We start from the raw sequence: 24,164 nt of genomic DNA, 5'->3' as shown, positions 1-24,164 counted from the left end.
ATAACACAAGCTGGTTGATCTTGACCTAGTCATTTATTCTCTACTACAGTTTATTCATTTCTAAAGGGCGATAATACCTTTTCTCCAGTTTTATTAGAGGTAACACCATGTGTATTGCTGGCAAAGAACTTAGTGCATAGTAAGTGATCAAAACACAGTAGCTGTTAGTATGTCTATATTGTAATAGACGAATTTGGCAGAGATTATAAATTTCTAGGCCAATGAAGAGAGAAGATGCAGAGATGAAACACGGATTTTACAATTTGTTAAAACATCACCCAGCGTCTCTGTTTCTTACCCAGTTCACTCGCAATACCTAAAAGAATGTATATTCCATGAAATCAAACAGCCTTCCTGTGACTCTTTGTCTGTCCCAATGAGTTCTTATGGAGCTCATCTGTTTTTGTGTTTTTTAAGGAAACAATTTATATTACTAAATACAAATTCAAGAAAAAAATTAATATTTGGATTTTAAGGGAGGGCAGTTGAGCATTTACTATAAAACTTCTTTGTTGTTGTTATCTGTCAGTGGATGTCAAACAGATGTGAGCTACACTGTCTATTTTTAGAGTAAATAGTGTCTACATGTATAGGTATAGGTATATGCAAGCAGTTCCCCTTTTCTCTCTCTTTCTTTCTTTTTCTTGCTCCCCTTTTTTCTTTCTCTGATTATATTAATATTACAAAGCACTCAGCCCTATTTTGGATTAAGTCCTAATGTCAGAGAACAATGCACTTTTACTAAAGGTAGAAGGAACTCTTTACTTCCTTGCAGCAAATTCCGCCTCCTTGACCTGCCCAAAGGAGAAAGAAAAATCCTTCTTTTTTATTCTATTCGGAGGTTTTAATCCTTAATTAGCAACATCATTTTGATTAAATAAGACTCTGGAGGATTAAGACTGGAGAGCAATCAGTTGTTCTGAAAGATAGCTCTGGAGAATGTATTGTACTGTGGTCTTAGTCATTCAGAGTTGTGTTTAATCAAAGTGACATTTCTCAGTGTTGATTACAAAGGAGACATTATATGAATGAAATATTTCCTTTGGGGAACAGAGGGGACTCCCACTGGGTTTGTGCTTTAGAGCTTCAGGAAGGGGGATGGGGAACAGGGTGAAAATGAATTTCTGCAGCTGTAAGGAACTGGGCCAAATTTAGGGTGAACATATTTGGATTTTTAAAAATTATTTTCTGATTTCACTACGTATCTCAGTGTTTTAAAATTTAAAGTTAAAGCATCTAGAAATGTGTATAAAGAATCAGCCTGTTATTCTTTAATGTGATAAAAGAACTGGATGGTAAGCTCCTTGAAGGCTGAATCTGGTTGTTTTACAATTTTTTATTTTTACAGTTTAAATATGAAAATACAGGCCAACTTTTAATAACGTTTACTTACCTTATGGCAGTTTATAGAAATGACTGCTGATTCCATTCCTGTACATAGTACAGGGGTCGGTGGCAAGACGGACAGAGACCTTACTGGTCAACCAGACAGCTGGCTTCTGCTGACTTCCTGACTCTGTCACTTAGGAGTTTTGTGGTCTTTGGCAAGTTCCTTAATTTCTTCATCCACAAAGTGGAAATATCTTGGAGAGCTATTGTATCACTTATACATAAAGTATCCTAGCATATTATAGGTATTGAAATTATGATAGTTATTGTTATTATTATTGCTAAATCATGTATAAGCCATCAGCTGAAACCATTGTCTAAATGCTGGGAAAGAGGGAACCCATTTAAGAGGAGGTCATCTTTAAAAGGAGCAGTTAATTAATTTGTAATCTGTGTCTTCCAGTCAAAAATGCCTCTAGAAATTACAAGCCTGGTACATATAATGAATTTCAGTTGTGCCGTTAAAAAACAACATACGACTTGAATCTGTGACCACCTGCAGGCTGCATTCGGTCCTGTTTGCAGCACAGATGCCAGATGTTCATAGTTATGGGACCTTTAATGAGACGTGTCATTGCTTCTATACCACCTAAAGCTTCCCAATGATCATGTTAAGTAGCATAGACTGGAAGTCTCAGGCACCGAAAGCACCACTTCCGAGTAAGGCTGCCAAACGTAGGTGAGAAAACCACTCCCAGCCAACATTACCATCTGGTACCGGATCTTCCTCAACTAACGCACCTCACTAAAAAAATAAAGCTGAACTCCCTGAAATCAAGAGACATCATAATCTGCCAACATCCTTGTGTCATTATCCAGATCAGAACCTGGCTCATTCCACATATTCCGAAAGCTAAGATGGACAATTAAGAAGCGCCATACTGGAGATCACCTAGGTAAATACACCCGTGCAGATTCTTTTCTGGAAGCAAAAAGGAGGAAAATGAAGTCTGTTCCGGCCACGATTTTAAATTCTACCACAATTAACCTCAAATCTCGTTTCTGCATTTCTCTACTTACTTCACCTGATAATTTGCATCCTATCTGCATATCACAGTCTGTTGCTAAGGGGTTACTAGGGTGCATTATACATGATTAAAAGCCCAAACAGAATATTGGTAAAGTTCTTGAAAAAGTCTAGAGATTGACTTATTTCACCCTAGAAATGTTGAATATCTGGTACTCAAATTGACTCTACGTGATATGTCTCAAACTGAAACATTCTGATTTTAATGCTCAAATTAAATATCTTTTATCTTAGGGAAGCACTAGAGGTAAAAATGTATTATCCCACAGCACTTTTCCAGAATCTATTTTAATATTCACAAGAACATTGAGAGAAATGATTGTCAATCCTAGGTGCACATTAAAGCCACCTGAAGATTCTTTTTTAAAAAGTGTAAATGCCTGGGTCCTGCCGCCAAAGATTAACATTACATTGGTTAGTGGTAGGATCCACGGACCAGGATTTTTTTTTTTAAGCTGTACAAGTAGTTAGGGTTGAGAGCCAGTGTTCTAATGCAGTGTTGCTGATTTTAATTATCACTTGAGAGCCTTGTTGAAAATGTTTCCCAGGTCCCATCTCGAACCTCCTGGATCACAGTTTCCTGGCAGGACAGGTGGGAAATGTGTATTTTAAACAAGTACTGTCTTAGTCTATTCAGGCTGCAAATAACAAATCAGCAGAAATTGGCTGGCTTATAAACAATAGAAATTTATTTTTCACAGCTCTAGAGGCCAGAATTCTGAGATCAGGGTTCTGGTGAGGGTTCTCTTTCTGGATATAAGACTGCTGGCTTCTCACTATGTCTTTATATAGTGGAAGCGGCAAAGGAGCTCTTAGAGGTCTCCTTTATAAGGGAACTAATCCCATTCAGAAGGGCTCCAACCTCATGATCAAAAGCCCCACCTCTCAAATACACTATTTCCTAATACCTTTGTTATAGGATGTGTAACGCCTAATACTAAGATTTCAACATATGAAATTTGAGGGGACACAAATATTCCCTACTATATCAAGTACTTCAGGTGATTCAGAAGATCAAAGTTGGAAACAATTTCAGAGCCACAAGGAAAGTCTAGTGCTGCCTTTGAAAAGAAATGAAACTAACCATTGATTGAACCCACTGCTGTGTTTCAGACTGCTTTGGAACTTTTTGACAATTTTATAGCAATTATAATCACATTTAGAAATCTACCTGATTGAGAAATTCAACATAATTCTGAAAAGAGAGAGAAAATATATAATTCTACATATATTCTTCAATCGTAAAATCAGTTTATAAGGTACATTTCAGCCAACCAAACCAAAGCAGTTCATGAAATAATCTTACTAATACTCAAATGTCCTGAGTTGCATGCTGAGGAGGAGTAGCTTGTAAATGGCTTTGAAAAAAATCACCAGACCTTCCCAAATTCTATTTGCACTGGCCAATTTAACAAATGCTACCCTCTCACCCTAATAACAAAAGCACCTCCTTCTTTACCTTTGCCAAAAGTGTAACCTTTCAGGAAGTACACTCAGAACTTCTTTCCAAACATATGTAACTGTGGAAACCAAAGATCATTGAAGGAAAAAAAAAAAAAGAGAGTCCTTACATTTCTTATTTTTTGTGTTGCCTCCTGCATTTTCTTAAACCCTGCACATTCTCTTTTAAGCTTGAAAGGTACACGAGTCAGGACAACTGTTAAAATTAGGGTGTTTGCCAGGCATGGTAGCTCACACCTGAATCCCTAGGCTCTGGGAGGCCTAGGCAGGAAGATCACTAAAGTCCAGGGGCTCAAGACAAGCCTGGGTAACCCCATCTCTAAAAAAAAAAAATTCTTTTAATTAGCCAGGTGTGGTGGGGTGAGCCTGTAGTCCCATGTACTTGAGAGGCTGATACGTAAGAATTGCGTGAGCTCAGGAGGCCGAGATTGCAGTGAGCTATGAACACCCTGCACCAGTCCAGCCTGGGTTACAGGGTGAGATCCTATCTAAAAAAAAAAAAAGGAGGTTAGAGGTGGTTGTTGGCAAAGAATGAGGGACTGGGAAAGGGAATGAAACAGGTCAAAGAGTAAGAGACATAGGGAAAGCCTGGAAAGAGCGTAAAGCAGTTCCCAAATTTTTAAAATTAAAAACTTCTTCAATTCTAATGTCTATTTACCAAAATCAGTATTGTATTAAATTGTCTTTTCTTTAACAGCTGTGTTGGAAAAAAAATTACAGATAAAAAGGAACCTTAAAGTTTCTATTTGCCCCTTCTTTCACCAAATACTTGGCTGCCAGAATATTCTTTGAAGTACTTCAGCAGCCAATGGTTATGCTAAAAGAAGCAATGATTGACAACAGCTATGAAATCAGTGCCTGAGTATTTTATTTCACTGACTCCTCTAAACAGTTCAATATTATCCCACTGAAGAGTCACAGATCCCCTGGAAAATTATCTCAATATCGATCGAAGTAGAATAAAATACTTTCTCTGGAATATTTAAATGGTCCACTAATGCTGTGAAGACCTGAAACTTGCAGGAAATTTGACTCCCTTCTTTGATACTGTCTCAGGTTAGGAAAGACCATTTTAAATAGTTTCTCTTCAAATCACTAAAAATAAACATGAAACACGTCAAAAGTGGCCAGTCTAAGAAATGATAAAATATTTGAGTAATTTAAATTTATTACTAAATTAATTAAGTGAATATTTAAAATAATCTCAGAAGTATTGTTGAGTTTTGCAGCAACAATTTTTTTCTCATTCGTATTCAATATCATACAATCATGAAGACAAAAAAATTACCACTTATATATACTCCCAATTATTTGCAGTTCCCAGTCTGTATTTAAAAGTAGACTAAAGAAACATATTTTTACTGCTGCTTTCAATTTTTCTTAATAACTGGTATTTGTTTTGCTTTAATGCTTTGCTCTCTGACTTTTTGTGTGAAAGGTGCTTTATAAATTCAATTTGCTAGTGAGCAATGAGATGAAAGAAAGCAGTCTTAATGGTAAGTTTGAAGACTGTGGGTTTTATTTCTTCTATGTTTTTATAGATGATACATATACAACTTCACCCTTAATTATCTGTGGCTTGTCCTGTCCATGGATCAACAAAGACATATATAAAACATGCCTATAATAGGTAATTCTTTCAGAAAATTACACAATCGAATAGGTTGGGGGGCATTTGTTAAAATACATTAAGTACTTCATGTAAAATCTCTTCCTAGACATTCAGCATTATAATTTTTTGGTTTCTAACTACTTTTCACAAGATTTTAGCCTTGAATAATCATAATTTTCCTTGACCCTCTTTAGAGCAATGCCATTTACATCACTATGTGGTAGACTGAAGAGTCACACAGTGTTCTCTTGGAGTTTCTCAACAATGCCTGACATTTTACAAAGGGTTTCCTAAAGATTGAAGGAAGTGTAACAGTGCTTTTGGCTCCAGATTCTCCGTGTGGCTGCAGCCACAGTCAAGTGTGTGGCTTGCAGCAGCATGAAAGGATAACCTGCGGCTGAGCCTAGGAACACTCCATCCAGTTGTCCTAGAAAATTACTTTTTGTACCTCACCTACATTGTGATAAATAAATTTCTGTTAGTGGATTACAGTAAATCAGTTTGCTCAATGTGATCATGTTTGATGATCTATTACTCTTCTAGGTCAATTACTGACAGGTTTTCGTTTTTTTTTTTCATTGTGTTTGATTAATTGATTTTTATGAGATGCCATATTATTAGTCTATTTCTTATTTAATCTCCATGTATTTTGAATCTAGTACTCTGCTAGGTCTCACGGAGATAAGGAAATAAAGAATAAAATGTTACCATCAGGGAGCTTCACAGTTTATAAACGAAAAGCAAAGCTGACAAAAATGAAACAATTAAAGAATGAGCATTTGCTTTAGAAGTTCAGAGAAGAGGCTGGGTGTGGTGGCTCTTCTTTCCAGTCCCAGCCACAATGGGAGGCCAAGGCAGGAGGATTACTTGAGCTCAGGAGTTCAAGACCAGTCCGAGCAAAATGGCAAAACACCGTCTCTACAAAAAATACATACACACACAAAAAAAAATTGGCCAGGCATGGTGGTGCACACCTGTGGTCCCAACTACTTGAGAAGCTGAGACAAGAGGATCACTTGAGTCCAAGAGGTCAAGGCTGCAGTGAGTTGAGATCATGCCACTGCACTTCAGCCTGGGCATCAGAGTGAAATCATATCTCAAAAAAAAAAAAAAAAGTTTACAGAAGAGAAAAAGTAGAATATTCAAGAAAGTATTTAATGAAGGAAAAGAGACTGAATATGGGACTTTGAAAGTGAGACAGAGCAAACAAGAAATAGGACAAGTGAAGGAGATAAACATGATAGCTGTGTTTCAGGGAGACTGAGGAGGCTAGCTGGATTTGACACATCTTTCCAAACACATTATCACATATCTATCCACTTCTCCCTCTTTCCTTTGCTACCACTGTGGCCCAGTTTGCTCTTAGCTCTCATCCAGACTGTTAAAATAGCTGTGATTTTCTCCATACCTTGCCCCATGTGCAATTCATGGAGCTGACACAATAATCTTTCCACTGAAAACAAGATCATATGAGCCCTCTGCTCAATTCCCTTCAGATGGGTTCCCAGTGCACTGAAAATAAAATCCAAACTTCTTGCCATGAACGGCAAGGCCCTAAATGACCTGGACCATGCTTCCTGCTTCATCTTTTCTTTGACTATTCTATCCCTTGCTCACCGTATTAGTCTGATTTCATGTTGCTGATAAAGACATACCCAAGACTGGGAAATTTACAAAAGAAAGAAGCTTAATTGGACTTACAGTTCCACGTGGCTGGAGAAGTCTCACCATCATGGTGGAAGGCAAGGAGGAGCAAGTCACGGCTTATATAGATGGAAGCAGGCAAAGAGAGAGCTGTGCAGAGAAACTCACATTTTTTAAACCATCAGCTCTTGTTAGACTCATTTGCTATCATGAGAAGAGAACAGGAAGGACCCACCCCTGTGATTAAATTGTCTCCGATTAGATCCCTTTCACAACATGTGGGAATTTTGGGAGCTACAAGTTGAGATTTGGATGGGGACACAGAGCCAAACCATATCACTCACTGTGCTCCAATTTCATGGCTCTTTTTGTTCCTGAAATTAGGATTGGGGAAAAATGAACATTTGATGATGATGACATTTGCTTAGCACCATGTAGTTATGGTCCATGTTCTTCCTTCAGTGTTCTTCATTAAAATTTTTACCAAAAAGCCTTGTTTAGAATATGTGATTTCCATTTTAAAAATTACCCTGAATTCTAGAGAGTAGAAGATCACAGATCATGTGATTTTCAGATTTTGTGACTCTAACTCATGTCATCAGACTACCAGTCTGAAGAGGTAGAACAACAATTACAGTTAATGATTGATACATAAAATGTGACGAGAGGAATGAAAGGTAATTTCAAATGTTAAAGGCTGGATTAACAGAAAATGATAGTGTCATGAAATTGATAACTGCAAAGACCCAAAAAGTGGTACTAACAGAAGATTTGGCCTAATTAGCCCTGTACCAGGATGAGGGCTGCTGCTCATGGCTCTATGAGCAATACAGCTGTGTGAGTTTAGATGAGTAATTTCAGTTCTCCAAGTTCAGATTTCTTCTCTGGAGGAGAGAGTGAAAAGTTTTGTGACCTCAGTTTAGGCAATGATTTCTGATAAACCATCCTAAAAGAATGATCCATGAAAATAAAATTGTAATAGGACTTCATCACAATTAATCTTCTTTTCAAAAGACACTTTTAATAGAATGAAAAGACAAGCCACAGACTGGGAGAAAATACTCACAAATCACATAATTGAGAAAAGACTTATAGCCAGAATATATAAGGACAGAAATTTCACTAAAGAAGATGTGCCAATGGTCAATAAGCACATGAAAAGATGCCCGACATCATTAGTCATCAGGGAAATGCAAAATAAAACCACAATGAGACATTGATACACATGTACTATACCATTATTTAGCAAGGATATGAAGAGACTAGAACTCTCATACACATGTGGTAATAATATTAAATGTTACAACTACTTAAAAACTCTTTGAAATTTTTTAAAAATGTTAAATATACATCTACCATATCACCAAGTCATTCCACTCCTAGGTTTCACCCAAGAGAAATGAATGTGTATGTCTGTTCAAAGGCTTGTACACGAATGTTCTTAATAGCATTATTTGTAATAGCTATAAGCTGAAAAATGTCTATTAACAGATAAATGCATAAGCAGTGGTACATTTACATAATGGAATAGTACTTGGCAATAAAGAGGAATGTGTACAGATAAATACATTAACAAGGATGAATCTCAAAATAATTATGCTAAGTGAAAGAAGTCAGAAGCCAGGTTAAAAGATACAGATAATTTAATTTTTAAAAAATATATATGAATTGCAAACTAATTAATAGTGACAGAGAAAAGATCAGTGGTTGCCTAAAGATGAGGAAGGGCAAATGAGAAGGGGCAGGGGGAAGGATGACAAAGGGACGTGACAGAACTTGAGAAGCAATGGATATGTTCATTATCTCAAATGTGGTAATGATTTCATGTGTGAATATATATTCAAAACTTATCAAATTGCACACTTCAAATACATGCAGCCTACTGCATCTCAATTATATCTCAATAAAGCTCTTTAAAAAAACAAGAGAAAAGAAAGTAACAGTAACCAAGACAGTATGGTATTGGCATAAGAATAGATGAGTGGAACAAAACAGCATCAGAAAATAAGACCCACATTTGTATGGTCAATTGATTTTCAACAAAGTTGTCGAAAAAATTATTGAGGAAGAGATCATCTTCTCAATAAATTGTACTGTAATAACTGAATATCCATATAGGAAATAATTACCTCAAGACACCCTACTGAAAATTGATTCAAATTGAATTATTGACTTTATATAAGATCAAAACCCATAAAAGTGATTTTTTTTTTTTCAAAAATCACAGGCAAAAATACTTGTGATTTAGGCTTGGAAAGTATTCTTTACATGGGACACAAAAAGCACAAACCAATAAAGATAAAAATTGATAGACTGAAATTTAATAAAATTTTAAACTTCTGCTTCATTGAAAAAATGAAAAGGAAAGCCCCATATTATAAGAAAATATTTGTAGAACATGTATCTGACAGATGACATGCATCCAGAATATATGAAGAGCTTTGACAAATCAATAAAAGGAAAAGAAACTATCCAATTAAATATATTGATAGATAGAGGATTTCCAGTATTAGCCAATATGAGAAGAGATCTATTTCTCCCAGGTACCCCCTCTTACATCAAAAAAACCCAAGGCTGATACAACAAACAAACATAGAGAGATTCCAAAAGGTAGAAAGAAGACAGTCTCTTCCTAGGGTCCTTGGAACTTGAGGAAGGACAATAATGAGTGTCCTGTTGTTATCAGTGGGGCTATGGAGAAGCCTAGAACTTGGAACCAGGCACAGATGGGTGAGATCCGAGGTGTGGCAAGGAATGGGTAGCTCCAAAAACGTCCCTCTCCCCTTACCCAAAGTACTAGGAAAAAGGTAGCTGAATATAGGAGAAGATATTTTTTACACTATCTGTCCTCCAGCCAAATACCATTAAAATCACTGCCTCACCTGCATATTGCTGGCCCCATAGTTTCAGCAAGCATGAGTAACAGTCTAATATTTTACATAAACACTCGGAGAATCAGACAGGAATACTCTGATTCCCAAGTGGAGTGGTGTTGCTGAGGCCAAGGGAGGAGCTTGTCTTTCATCTCCTGCCCAGCAGAAACTGGCAGTGCTCCAATTCACCCTCCTGGGTGGTGTCAGCTGGGTACAGCAGGGAGCTGAACCTCTACTCCCAACTAGCAAGTATGCAGCAGGGCTAGTCTCCAATTAATTAACAATAATATTCCATGTCCTCAATTACTCTTTCTCCCCTGCTTACTTTCTTCTACTCTCCTGTGTTATGGAGGAAATAATCTTAGCTAAAATTCAACTCGCCACATATTCCATTATTGTGCTCATACAGCAACAAATCTGGAGAAAAATGCAAAATTATATTATGTTCACATTAAGTTCATGACCACCAAAGTGGTTCCTTATCATTGCCTAGCAAGTATATGATGTCCAGTCAATTTCTCTCCTTCTTGAGATTACTATTTCAAAATATTTTCTTTCTTCTCAAATGCTCAATATTCCCTCTCCATAGCCAGTTTTGCCTGTCGGTTTTACTTCTCCTTTTACTTAGAAGAAACAGAGGGAAATAAGGGAAGGAATGAGGGAGGAAAGGAGGGAGGGGGGGAGGCAAAGAAGGAAGGAGGGAAGGATGGAAGGAGGGAAGGAAAGAAGGAAGGAAAGAAGGAAGAAAGGAGGGAGGGAGGGAGGGAGGGAGGAAAGAAAGCAGAAAGGAAGGAAGGGAGAGAGAATAATGAATGAACTAATGAAAAAGGAAGGAAGGAAGGAAAGAAGGAGGAAGGGAGGGAAGAGAGGGAGGGAGGGAGGAAGGAAGGAAGGAAGGAATGAAGGAAGGAAGGAAGGAAGGAAGCAAGTGAGGGAGGGAAAGAGGGAAGGAGAAAAGAAGGGAAGGGAAGGGCAATTAGAAGATGTGCTGCCTGGACAACACAGTGAGACCTCATCTCTACTAAACATAAAACATAGAAATAAAAATTACCAGGTATGGTAGTACATGCTTTTGGTCCCAGCTATTTGAGAGAAGCTAAGGCAGTAGGATTGCTTAGCTTGGGAGGTCAAAGCTGCACTGAGCCTTGACTGTCACTGCATTCCAGCCAGGGTGACAGAGAAAGACTTTGTCACACACACACACACACACACACACAAAAAAAAAAAAAAAAAAAAAAAAAAAAAAAAAAAAAAAAAAAAAAAAAAAAAAAAAAAAAAAAAAAAGAAAAAGGTGTGGACATGCCCCAGGATGACCCCCAGTGGATCACATTCTTGCTTAGACCATATGGGAAAGATGATGTGATATCACTCACCTAATTATGTTATATGGCAAAAGTGAAAGGATTTTGCAGAGATAATTGAGGTTTCTCATTCGTTCATGTGAGTTGATCAGAGCCCAGATTATGCAGGGTGAGTCTCATTTAATCACATAAACCCTTTACATTTTAGTGATAGTGTAAGTGTACTAAAACATATCTGTTGATGTTTGCACAACTGAAACACATAAAAAACTAATATGTATACAAGTTATACACTTAAATGAGTAAATTTTATTGTATTTAATTTTACCTCAATTTTCTAAGTAAAAGTTAAACTCTCTTCTTTGTAATGGGATTCTAATGGCAAGGTTTAGACCCAGTGAAAGGTTGAAAGGTAGAGATGGTTTTCTCAGAACTTTCCAACTAGACTACTGGAGTAGGTACCTCTCTGTGATACTAATAATTAGAAGAAAAATTGAAAGTTTTATTCAAATGTCACTCACTTCTTCAGTTACATGTCTATTCTAGGTATAACCCAGATATTCCTGAGTATTTAGTGTTTTCCTATATTTTGAAAACTGGAATCTACAGGAAGGATTATGTTTTTAACCTTCCCAGTTTCATTAGGGGTATTTGAATGATTAAGTGTTGTCTATAGCTTCTTTAGCACCACAATGCTGCAGAGACTGTATGGCCTTCAAAGCCTAAAATATTTACTGTCTATCCTAAAATATTTACTGTCTATCCAGCCCTTTATAGAAAAACTTTGTCAATCTTGATTTAGATGGAAGAAATTCTTTCTAAATCTATTCTAAAAAAGGATAAAACAAAGATAATGAAACTGGTAAATCAGGACTGATGTGTATACACTTGCTAAAAAATCTGATAATATTTGCAAAACTGGGTTCATTTAACATGCCATCATTTCATAGTTTATATTTGAATAGAAGCATTAAAATTAGCAATTTTTATCTAAGGCAACTCAATGGTATTTTTATTTTTGTCTGTCTGTATACCCCAGGTTTTATTGGCTCATGAACCTAAATGCAACTATTGTGTTTCTGGGAATATCTTACATCCAGCAATCACTGGCCTGGGCCCTTGTTTTACTTATTCCTTTTATGTCTACACTTATGGCTCTGACAATTCTTCATATGATGTACTATAACCTGATTTATCAGTCAGAAAAACGTAAGTAAATTATACTTTACATTCATTCCTGGATTTATATTGTTTTCTTGACAGATCTCCTTTCTCTTTGATTCTTTGTAACTTCTCTTTCAACTCAGAATTTGAAGATTGACTCAGTTTTATTACCCTTGATAGGAATGATTTGCAAGAATATTTTTAAGTAAAAGTTAAGATTACTTCTTTGCAATGGGATTCTAATGATAGGGAGACACTGCTGTAAAATAATAGTAATAGTAATAATAATAATACTAAATCACTTCACAGCCATCACTCAAGATGGACAATATTAAAAGATCAGAAAACTACTGCATTGACGAGAATGTGGAGAAATTGTGGGTAACCCTTGTGCACGGTTGGTGGAAATGTAAAATGGTAGAGCCATTATGGGAAGCAATAAAAAGAGTTCTCAAAAAATTTAAAGTATTTTTAATCATGTAGATACTTTGATAAGGTAGGTAAGGATTTGTTAATTTTGTCAGTCTTTCCAAAAGCCAACAGGCTTTCATTGAGTTTTTTTTTCTATTGTTTTTGATTCTCTATTTTATCTCTGCTCTAATCTTCATTATTTCCTTCCTTCTCCTGACTTTGTGTTGTTTGTTCTTCTTTCTCTAGTTTCTTGAGGTGCAAGGTTAAGTTATTGATTTGAGATCATTCTTTTTTTTTAATGTAAACATTTGCCATTATAAACTTTTTAAGGGAAATTAAAACAAATAAAAACAAAACACACTATGCCAAAACTTATGAGCATCTCAAATTCTGATTTATATTATTTTTAGTTCTTTGAGCATCTCTTAAGTTTTGATATAGTGTGTTTTTGTTTTAATTTGTGTCCAGATATTTTCTAAATTCCCTTGTGATTGTTTCTTTGTCCCACTTGTTAAGAGTAGATTGTTTCATTGTTCCTTTTTTGTCAATTTTCAGAGCATTTTTATATTTTGGGAGTATTAACACTTTGTCTATGATAAAAGTTGCAAATGTTATTCCCTATTTATCATATATCTTTTTAACTTCTTTCTTGTGTTATTTTCCATTCACAAGTTTTTCCATGTGTTTGTTTTGTCTTTCATTGGGGTTTATGTTTGTAATAAAATTCATTGATAATCTCCCTATTGCTTCTAAATTTTGAGTCATGGTAAAAAATTTTACTGATTTTCAGGTTATAAAAGAATGAATTCATCCACATTTTCTTTTGGTATTCACTTTATTGCCTCTTTACTTCTCTGACCCCTTTATAAATTATATTAGAATAGCTTTTAAGAATAAACCCAATTGTATCTTTTTTCCATATTATTATCAACTTATCCTAACCTTATTTATTAAAAAGTCCATGTTTTTCACACTGTTTTTAGATGCCAGCTTTATTCCATACTTTCGCCTGTACTTCTGGAGTTACTATTCTGTTCCATTTTTAAGTCTGTCTGTTCATCTTGTTTAACTCAGGCCTTAATTTGTAACATATTTTTCTTTTCCTGCTATTTCTCTATACAACTACTACCAATAGCAATACAGTGAGTTACATTTTAAAAAATTAAGCACATTCACCAATGTTACTTTATTTTTATCACATACCTAGAAGGTAGGTGGGAAGGGCACCTTTTGCAGACTAGACTCTGCAGGCTTTGCTTCTGCTCCTGTAGCACTTTAAACACATCTTTACCATTTTATTTACTGCATATGTTGAAATTATCTATTTATAAACACAATTAGAAATTCCTGTGTCTTATAAATACTTGATTATGTTAAGTGTTCAATCAGTGTTTGTTATTGTTAAACTGAGCGCAGAAGCTGAGACATAATTAAATGACTTGCTCAAGATGTCACAGAAAAGAGCTGAAGTGGAACCAGAACCCAGGCCTTATTTTTCTTAGGCTGGAGCTCATTCTATTATGCCACATACAGAGGCAATGAAGCACTGAAAACATTGTACACATAAGCCTCTGCTTTGTTTCTGAGAGCTCTGTGGCCTGTGGACCTCACTTAGCAGTCCATGTCCTCCTAACAGTCTATAGAATGGAGTCAATATCCAAAAAGTCCCAAATAGCAAAACAAGAAGAAAATGTAAAGTATAGGATTTTTCTTGAAAACTACTTTGGCACTTTCTCAAGTGTCTAATATCAAATAATTTTGGATTTTGTGAATATACATACACAAATGCACACATATGTATACATACATTCATATATACTATTTTTGGATTCAAATTTTCTAAATAGTTGTTCAGCATCCATTCATTTGCTTCTTAATCTACTGTTTGAATATATATTCATCTGAATAGACACATACCATTCTCTGTCCTTCAACTAATACAGATCTATGTAATCTGTTTACTGCCAGTATATTGTAGTCCAAATGTTACATATTTTAACATGTGATAAGGTAACCTGTTTTTGGATGTTAACCAGATAAAACTTTATTAGCTACAAGAACAATTAGCATAGAAAATGTTCTCCAGTGGTGGACTTTACACAAGTCTCTATAAAATGAATGTTTGAGGGTTGTGCATTGTTTTGCGTGTATTGTTTACTATTTCTAAATTATAAGATCACCCAACTATGATGAAGTAAAACTCTGTCTTTCCTCTAGTGAAGTATATAATCCCTATTTTTGCTTCTTTCTATCTGATGACTAAATTGGAAATTCTTCAAAGCTGTAATTCAAAGCCATAGGTGACCTTAAAGAAATGATTTTTTATATGCTACCTTTTATTTTAAGGTAACTTTTCAAATGTGGACCATGCATTCCATTATGTTTAGCTGTCAAGCACGGCTTTCATTTGCATTTCTTCCCACTGCTATAATTTTGAGAATTGGCAGGTGACCAAAGAAGAAAAAATGTGCATCTACCATCTAGAGTGCAATGTAGGCTTTTTTTATTATAATTAAGTAGCATAGATATTCATGATTAGATCAAGGTCGGAAGAGTAGAACATTAGAGCCAAGGACTTAAAGGTACAAAGAATAGGAAAATTGCTATCTAAAAGTTTTTTTAAAATAGTAATAACTACAATCGTTAAGTTTTGCAATAAAACACTTAAAATAGCTCATCTGTTTTATTTTAAAATCTGCACGCCTGGTGTGTTTGCCGTGCACATTTAAACCAGAGCCTGAAGTCTCAGTTTGAATTTTTCATTTCAGTATTTTCTTCAATTTCTCATTTCTGCTCCTGGTACAGAAAATCAATTTGAAAACTATAATGATAGTGGACTTTTTTAAAGACTGAGCCTACATGACATCCAAAATCATTTGCATAGAAGTCATGAGTTTTCTATTAAGGCTAATGGATTTATCCAAGGAGGTAGTATGTTTAAATGTAAATATTTTCAACAGGGTATCCCTCCTAATATTCAGTGGTAACTACAGTTTCATGGGACAACTGCCACTCCCTTTGGGTAGGTAGATTATTGTATACTTCCTTTTCTTGGACTCTCTTGCTGACTTACTGACTCTCACTCAGCCCAGTTGATCAGCTTAGGTTTATCACTTCACCACTTTCCTTCCCTCTTACAACTCATCTACACATCACCTACCTTTCCCCAGTCTCCTTAACCAACTTTTCTCCTGTGATCATTTCCTAACTGATGTGCAGCCCTAGGATTCATTCCAGTGACCCTGAATCTTCTCTTCCTGCCCTCTTTTCTTAACTAATCTCTAGACCCATGGCTTTCAATGCCATCTAATACACCAAATACTCAATATCATATTGGCCCCTCTCCTTACCTTGGAAAGCATATATTCTGCTTCCTCTCTGACATGTTGACTTGGTTATCTAATAATTCCTTAAACTTAATTTGACTAAAACTCAACTCCTGATTCAGTCAACTACAAACTGGCTTCCTTTTATCTCTCCCTCAATAAAGTCACCAACACCCAGTTGTGTAAGGGGGAAGAACGTAGACATCTTCAAATCTTCGCACTTTTTCACCCCTTTCCCACATCAGAAAATTTTACTGATTGTTCAAAAACCATCCCATTGTCTTCATTTCTCTTCATGGCTACTACTCTACTAGTCCAGGTCACCACAATCTCTTGTCTGTTCTCCATGTCCCTAAAATTCATTATCTGCTCAGCTACCAGGGTTCCAGAGTAACTTTTTAAAAATATACATCATGAGATCTCTCTAGTCTACTTAAAACTTCTTAATGGTTTTCTAGAATATTGTAGATAAACTTCAAGTTCCTTACTTTGACCTACATGATCTGACCCCTGACAACCTTGTAGACCTCATCTCCTCCCAATCTTCCCTCTAACTGAGTTACTGCCTTGTTGGCCTTTATGATTCCTGAACCTTTCCTGGTTAATTTCTACTTCCTGATAAGCCTGGCATATGTTTCCTAGGTCTCTTTGCCTATTTCTTGTCATTTAATCCTCAATTCAAATGTCAACTGTCTAGGAGGTCTTCTCCATACCCTACCCTACATTGAGTCTCTATCATATCAGCCCACTGTGTTTTCATCATAGACCTTGTCTAATATTTTCCTGCTTTTAGTGTCCCCCCCAACCACAAATAAGAATCAGGGGTTTGTAGGTACTGTTCACTGCTATATTTCTAGGGCCTAAAACAGTTTCCTGGCTCCCAGTAGATTCTCAGTAAATACATTGAATGAATCAATGATTGTAATGACATTTCTTTGGCATCAATTATATGTGCTTACTATGTTAGCTAGAGTTTTAGACCTCATTCATATGTTATCATTTCTTGTTTCTTGATCATTTTGCTTTTGCTGCTTCATATCATTGTATCTGATACAATTTTATTTGTTTAAACAAGTTCATCTTTCAAATTACATATTCAGCTGAAGCCAGTGCTACACAAAGCCTGGTTCATGAAGCAGTGCTGGTCTCTGAACTGTCTATTGCCAGTACACAACAAAATAAAGGCAGACACTAAGAAAAAACAGAGAGAAACATTATAGACACTATAGAAAACATACAGAAAGTTACATCTTATGTCTGTTGAATCTAATAATAAAAATATCAGGGTTTATATTTTGTATGTCTTTATGTTTAGATATTTCATTTTTATTGGATTTCACACATGAATTGACCATTATAGTAGAGAAATTTTTTTAAAAAACTGATTTTTAACACAGTTTGAGAAGCACTAATCTGAGCTACCTCTCTTTAGAAATAAAATAATGGCAATATTTAATTGTTTAATAAGAGTGCATGTATCAATTTGTCATGTATTAGAAGCAGATTCAAATTTATCTTGCCACAAATAGCGATTGTTTATACAAAAAAGGGATAGTGAGTTTAAAATACATTGTATTTCATACAAACTCCTGAATTTTAAAAGTTGGGGGGAAACTGGGGAAAATATCTTTGGAAATAAACTTTCATCCTGCAAGTACTTATAATTTAATAATAAAACTTATCTGAAAGCATAAAGTAATTTGGATCAGTGTTCAAATAACCCTACTATCTATACACCAAGGCTCTGCAAGACTTTAGCAGAGAACACGTTGATGAGTAACAGAGACAAGATTGTAAGGAAATGTCAGGAAGTTAAAGTTAAGTCACCCAGCCCAGGCCTGTTCAAATTCAGTTCATCAGCACATTCTCAGTTCTCATCTTATTTAAACCTTAAGTCAACTAATTGAAATAGCTAGGAAAGTCTCATAATAGAGCAGTTTCTTCTCTAATAATAAAGAGCAGTCCCTATTACTTATTTCCTAAAAGAAACAAATCTTGGCCTCTCACAGGTGCTTGTGTCTTCTTGGCCTTACCAGTCCCTGGGATTTCATCTACTTCAGGCAACAGTGACTAAGAAGAGGCAAAAGTGACCATAGCTATAAGTCTGTCTCCTGTCAGCAAGTATCCTGACATACTCCCAGATGACCTAAACACACTTCACAAAGGCCACCAAAGAGCCACAGCTGTAATCATTCTTGGTCACTACCAATTTGGGCTGGATTTGATTCAGTGACTTAGAGGTGAAAGGCTCCATATTCAATTACCAGGCCCCCAGCTTCCTCAATTAATCAAAGGCTGACATAATGGGTCTATTACAACTCTTGAAGAGAAGACCAGACCAAATCAATATAACCACTTTATAGCCATAAAAATATATTCATACATATTCTTTATTTAAATATAAAAACCAAGACTCCATGGCACATAAATGAATTTCATTAGAATGCATTTTATCTGGAATTTTATTACAGGAAACTTGAACACAATCAAAATGACTTTCAAACTATACTTTGAGCGTCTATAGCAGCTTTCTTTGGAGAAACTCAAACATTTTCACATTTATTATGCCATTTATCTGGCAACAGTAGTTTGGTGTCTACATAATTTTTGAGGGGAATTTGTCTGGTCAAAGGGAGTGCTATGAAAAATTGTAACCCATCACGATAGGACAGCTGAACTGCTATCTAAATGGGGGTCTCTTATCTGTCATTGTATCAGGAAATCCTAACGGAGTCAAAGAAAAGGTAGAAACTGAAAGATCATAAAAGAGGCAACAAGGAGGTTGCAAATCACTAGCAGTAAGTGACTGCTGCCATCTGAAGCAATGAAGTGCTTCTCATGGTACAGCAACAGCCATCTAAACTTACCAGAAACTACTGGAAAAGTCGAAAACCAACTAATCTAATCTGAACTCTTAATGACACTACCAGCATGTATAAAGTCATTTAGAGAGTTCAAAGTTTAACCTTATTTCTGAAATCCAAGGATAAAGTCAAAGCAGAGATTACATTTCCTTTCATCTCCATGTCAAAATAAGAAACCACCCTCTACCTGCCAAGTAAAATGGGGATTATTTATATAATAATTTATATGAAAAAATAGTACTAGTTCTTTGTGTTAAGGATGTTAAAGAAAGTTCAGTTTATTATAGTCATTAATGCATTAAAGTTAGAGACTTTTGAGACATTCTGAAGTCCTTCACTTTGGTGTATTATTTTGTCACCTTCCTTACCCTTTTAATATGTTTCACTGATCTTACCTTTTTCACTTTTTACATCAACTGCTAGGTGCTGCTAGGTGCCACCCTGAGCTGGTCATCAGGGTGCCAGAATCCCTGTCAGAAGTGTGGGATTTGAATCCAACCCCTTGTGTGCTAAACTTTCTCACTTCACTTCCCTGCCCTGCATCCTTGAATTGTTCTTTCTGATTATCATCTTGAAAAACTGGAGAACAATTCCTATACTAATACATAATATCTCCAATTACTTGCAGGTGGTTCTCTCCTGACAAGCTCTGGGGTGTGGGCTAGTGCACTGAAAACATGCCATCTGCAATACTGCCATCTTGATAGAGATGTGACAAGCCGGTTAGACCACGCCAAAGAAAACAATGGTGGTTGCTACAGTAAACTCCATGTAGAAGACACAAAATTTTTCCTCACCCTTCTCCCTCTCTTCATTTTTCAGCTCCTATACAGAATGTGCATTATGCAGGTAAGGACCCGCGATGAGTACCACCCCAACAACAGGAAAGTGATTGCATGTCAACTGTACAAGTCAAAGCCAATTTTCTCCCCAACAAGCACTTTCCATGTACGTCAGCAGGGAGTTATCCCACGGAAGCTTCTCATCATTACAGGCTCTGATATCCAGAGCTAAGAGGGGTCAGGCTGAGGCATACCTGAGGAGACCCTGGGATGTGTTTCTTTTGTGTAGCTATAAATGTCTGTCAGTAGGTGCAGTCAGTGCTTCAGAGTGCATAGTAAGGCATAAGAGCAGTGTAGGAACATATCAGACCTGCAGGCAATTACCAAACTTCCCTTTAGCCAAAGGTTTTGCCTTCCTCTCTCATTAAACCTTTAGAAAGTGGTACTAACAAGTAGCTAAATTGACTGATTTGAGTACCGCCTCCACTGTACTCTTAAATGTAAGTACTAATGAGCAAGTGATTCTCTCCCCACCTACTCTATTAGTTCCTTGGGGAATTAGTTCCTGTGCTGTGAGGAAATCAAGGGAAAACACTGAATCTAAAGTATCTTTTTTAGATGTACGTGATTTTAAAATTTAAATTTTTTAAAATGTGGTTAAAGGCTAACTTATTTATAGAGAAAAATAAATGATTACAAAAGTCTTTGAACAAATCTGGGACTTTGTTCATTGCTAACCCCCAACTTGGAATTTAGAAGGCTAAGTAAGGAGTTACATTTAGAAATCACAGAATAATAGAGCTGCAACAAAAGTTAGAGATTAACTTCATCAACTACTTTATTTGTTAAAGAGGAAACTTAGGCTCAGAAAAATTAAGTGAGTTTCTTTTGGTAGAGGTGAAATGCCATAGGTCACAGTTAATAGTAGTGCAAGGTAAAGCAGAATCTAACCTCTGTCTCTCAGTACAGTGCCTGCCCCTCTAAATCAGGGGTTAGCAATCCACCATCTGCAGGCCAAATTCAGTCCACTACTCATTTTTGTACATCCTGTTTTTACATGTTTATGTGTTTGAAAAAAAAATCAAAAAAGAATAGTATTTCCTGGCACATGAAAATTACATAAAATTTAAATTGTAGTGTTCATAAATAAAGTTTTATCAGAACATAGCCATGCTTTTTGGTTTGTCATATCTATGTCTGCTTATGCACAAAAATAGCAGAGTTGAGTAATTGCCACAGAACTCATATGTGGACATATTTACTATCTAGCCCTTTACAGAAAAGTTTGTTGACCTCTAGACTAAATAATGCATGACAGCTAGTCTGATTTAGGAGATTCAAACTCCCTTTTGACTCTACATTAGCAGTAGGCACAAGAACAGAATACAACAGAAATATTGCCCATATATGTAAGCATGATGTAATGAAACATCTTAGAATGGAGAAACTGCTAAAGAGTACAAAATTACTACATGGTCCATAGCTAACCTCAAAACCTTATGTGTAGCACAGATTACCAGCTCCTTACCTTCATAATGCAATGAATCCTGATATTTCTTTCCATTAAGCTCGAGCCTCTTTGCACACGGTCATTTTTTTTTAATTTAATATAAATTACAACACATTTTGATAAACTAATTTTTAAGCATCTCACCAAGTCTAGATGCCCAATTTATTGCAAAGCACAGAAACTAATACTTACTAATCACCTGTTATATGTCATAACTTCTAAAAGAAAGCTTCACAGATGTAATTTAATCTCCTGTTACATACTTTGCTACTTTGCTATTATTCTCCTAAATCTGAGGCTCAGAAACTAACTTACAACTTATTCCCAGTCACCTTGCTAGTGCGTGGCAGAGCAATATCCCAAAACTCAGGATTGTTTTCAAGGGCCATGCTTTATTACCCTTGATACCACTCTTGCACTGGGTTAAAAAACCCAGATATAAACTACACAGACTCCAAAATTATATACAGCAACGCTATGTTAGAAATTTCAAAGAAAATGCCCAGATCATACTTCGCCAGGGAGGCAGAGGAATTTCCAATAGTATAGGCTGGGGTTAGGTTTTTGCTCCCAGATGAAATAGTCACCAGTACAAAGGCAATCAAAGTACCAAGAATAAAACATCATAGAATTTCATACATATTTTAAATTTAGTAGCCATTATTGACCTTCAGTTGCAAGACATACCTCTAAAATATGTTGATATTATGGCTGATGAGGTTGCCATTTGACATTACTGGCCACTGAAAGGTGAAAATGAATCTCTATTGACAGCAATTATTTCTGAATACTCATAGGCTTGGATGAAATAAAAGTATTTAAAATTTTACAGGGGGATGATTTCAGAACTTGAGGCAGAGGCAGAATGATTTCAAGCTTTCAAGACACTGGAGCCTTTTCTAAGATTAGGCAATATATTAATATTGCTACACTAAAGATTAATAGTACATTTGCCACATTATTAAGTTAACAGATTTCTGTGTCTGTGATTCATGCCGATAATAACTTTATTCCTATTAACAATAATTCTCATTTGAAATCAGTAACAGAAACTTCCAAGTTGTGCTGGGAGCCTTTCAGTCTTAGAGTTGTTCCGCTGCCAGCACTTTTTGTTAAAACACATCATTCATTTTCCTCTGATGGGGGATCCATACTTAATAATTTTATTGAAGTAGGGCAGAACTAACTAATGTTCATTTAACTCTTGCCATCTGTACCCAGCCAAAACAATCCTTGTTTACTATGCTGAGGGTCAAATTAAAGCTGGAAGATAATTGATCACAAGAACAGGTTTTCTATAGAAAGAATTTCAGTGAAAACATGGTCTTGTCCTGTGTGTTTGGGCAGTTAACATGGCAATAGGCTCATTTTGTAACTGGTGGACTTGGTAACAGCTATACTGACACCATAACATTGATTCTCCATATACCCTCTTGAATTGCACAATTGAGTAAAGAGAAGGAGTTAGCAAAGGTTTCAAATGAGAAGTTATCATCAGGATATCTGAATGAGGCTGCTCTCCCAGGATGGTGGTAAAGCAGGGTTCCTAATGCAGTTTTTGTACTAGAAGAGTTTGGAGGACTCATTCTTCAAGACTTGGTTGACTTTCTCTCCATGCCACTCAATAGCTTTGTGTACCACTGGGAATTAAAGAAATACTCTGAGCTACTGACGATCATGATGAAGCTGTAACAAAGCTCATGAACTAGATAAGTAAAGGTACACTCCTTTCGTGTGACATCATCCCTTGGTTCTAATATCACACCAGGTTGCCAAGAGGCTTGGTATACACTAAGAAGCTCTAAATTAGTGTTAGAGTTTTAGTTAGCCTTGGGGTTATTTTTTTAAATGAATAAATTCTAGCAATACATTGAGGGTTTGGGGTGGAGCACAGGTTTGTTTTTTTTATTATTTTGTATCTTTATTATGCAAATCTTTTTCATGTCATTTCCTTTATGGAATTCTAGTATCACGTAATTAGTTTGAAGGGAGGGCAAAGACACAGGAAGGTTTTTTTTTTCTCTCCCCATGTTACTTAGTTTGAATTAGAAACAAACCCTCTTAGAAAGCCCCCACAAAGAGCCTACAGCAATTAACATGTGTCCGTTGGGCCCCTCTTCTTAGGAAAAGTCATTTCCATACTGCCACCAAACTAGGTGCTTTTTAAAGAATCTATTTTAGCCCTAGTTTTTTTCCATCAGGGTAAAAACAGACATCCTTAATATTTTCTACTGGTTTTGTATTAATGTTCATGAAGAAAAGTTATTTTGCTTATCGGCAGAATTTAAGTTATTTGGTTTTTTATGTGTCATCTTAAGCAGAAAATTGGGGCCATCATTACTTTTCATAGAAAAATTAAGAGAGACTAACTAACGATAGAGTCTTCCGTGAAGAATCAGTACTATTGTCAATAGACTAGATAGAGCTCCTACCACCAAAGATGAAGACCCTTTATCAGCTCATAACTGGAACCTTGAAAAACTAGGGAACATCCAGCTCATCTATCATAGGGTACATGCAAGCATCTGGTGGCTGATGCTTTCTTCAAAGTTAAAACACTGTCTTAATACATGGCTGTTTCTCTCTCGAATAGATTCCTTCAGGATATTATCTGCAAACCATGAATTCCAACCTGAATTTGGATGGATTTCTTCTGCCAATTGCAGTAATGAATGCCATCAGCATCCTACCATTACTAATTTTAGCTCCTTTTCTGGAGTATTTCAGCACCTGCCTATTTCCCTCTAAGAGAGATGGATCATTTCTGTCGGCAAGCATCAGTAAGTACAACTTAACCATT

General features: G+C 36.1%; 1 protein-coding gene across 1 annotated transcript in view; it reads left to right on the top strand.

Moving 5' to 3' along the window:
* Positions 1–24,164, top strand: part of SLC15A5 (solute carrier family 15 member 5) — a 90,968-nt gene that overhangs the window by 7,530 nt on the left and 59,274 nt on the right. The window contains exons 3-5 of the mRNA XM_017528756.2: positions 12,347–12,516; positions 19,701–19,921; positions 23,958–24,144. Coding sequence (XP_017384245.1) covers positions 12,347–12,516; positions 19,701–19,921; positions 23,958–24,144 — 578 coding nt within the window. The remainder of the gene's footprint in view (positions 1–12,346; positions 12,517–19,700; positions 19,922–23,957; positions 24,145–24,164) is intronic.

The sequence above is a fragment of the Cebus imitator genome, unplaced genomic scaffold (genome assembly GCF_001604975.1).
Source record: "Cebus imitator isolate Cc_AM_T3 unplaced genomic scaffold, Cebus_imitator-1.0 Scaffold2, whole genome shotgun sequence".
NCBI classification, from domain to species: domain Eukaryota; kingdom Metazoa; phylum Chordata; class Mammalia; order Primates; family Cebidae; genus Cebus; species Cebus imitator.
This window is presented reverse-complemented; position numbering and strand designations above follow the sequence as displayed.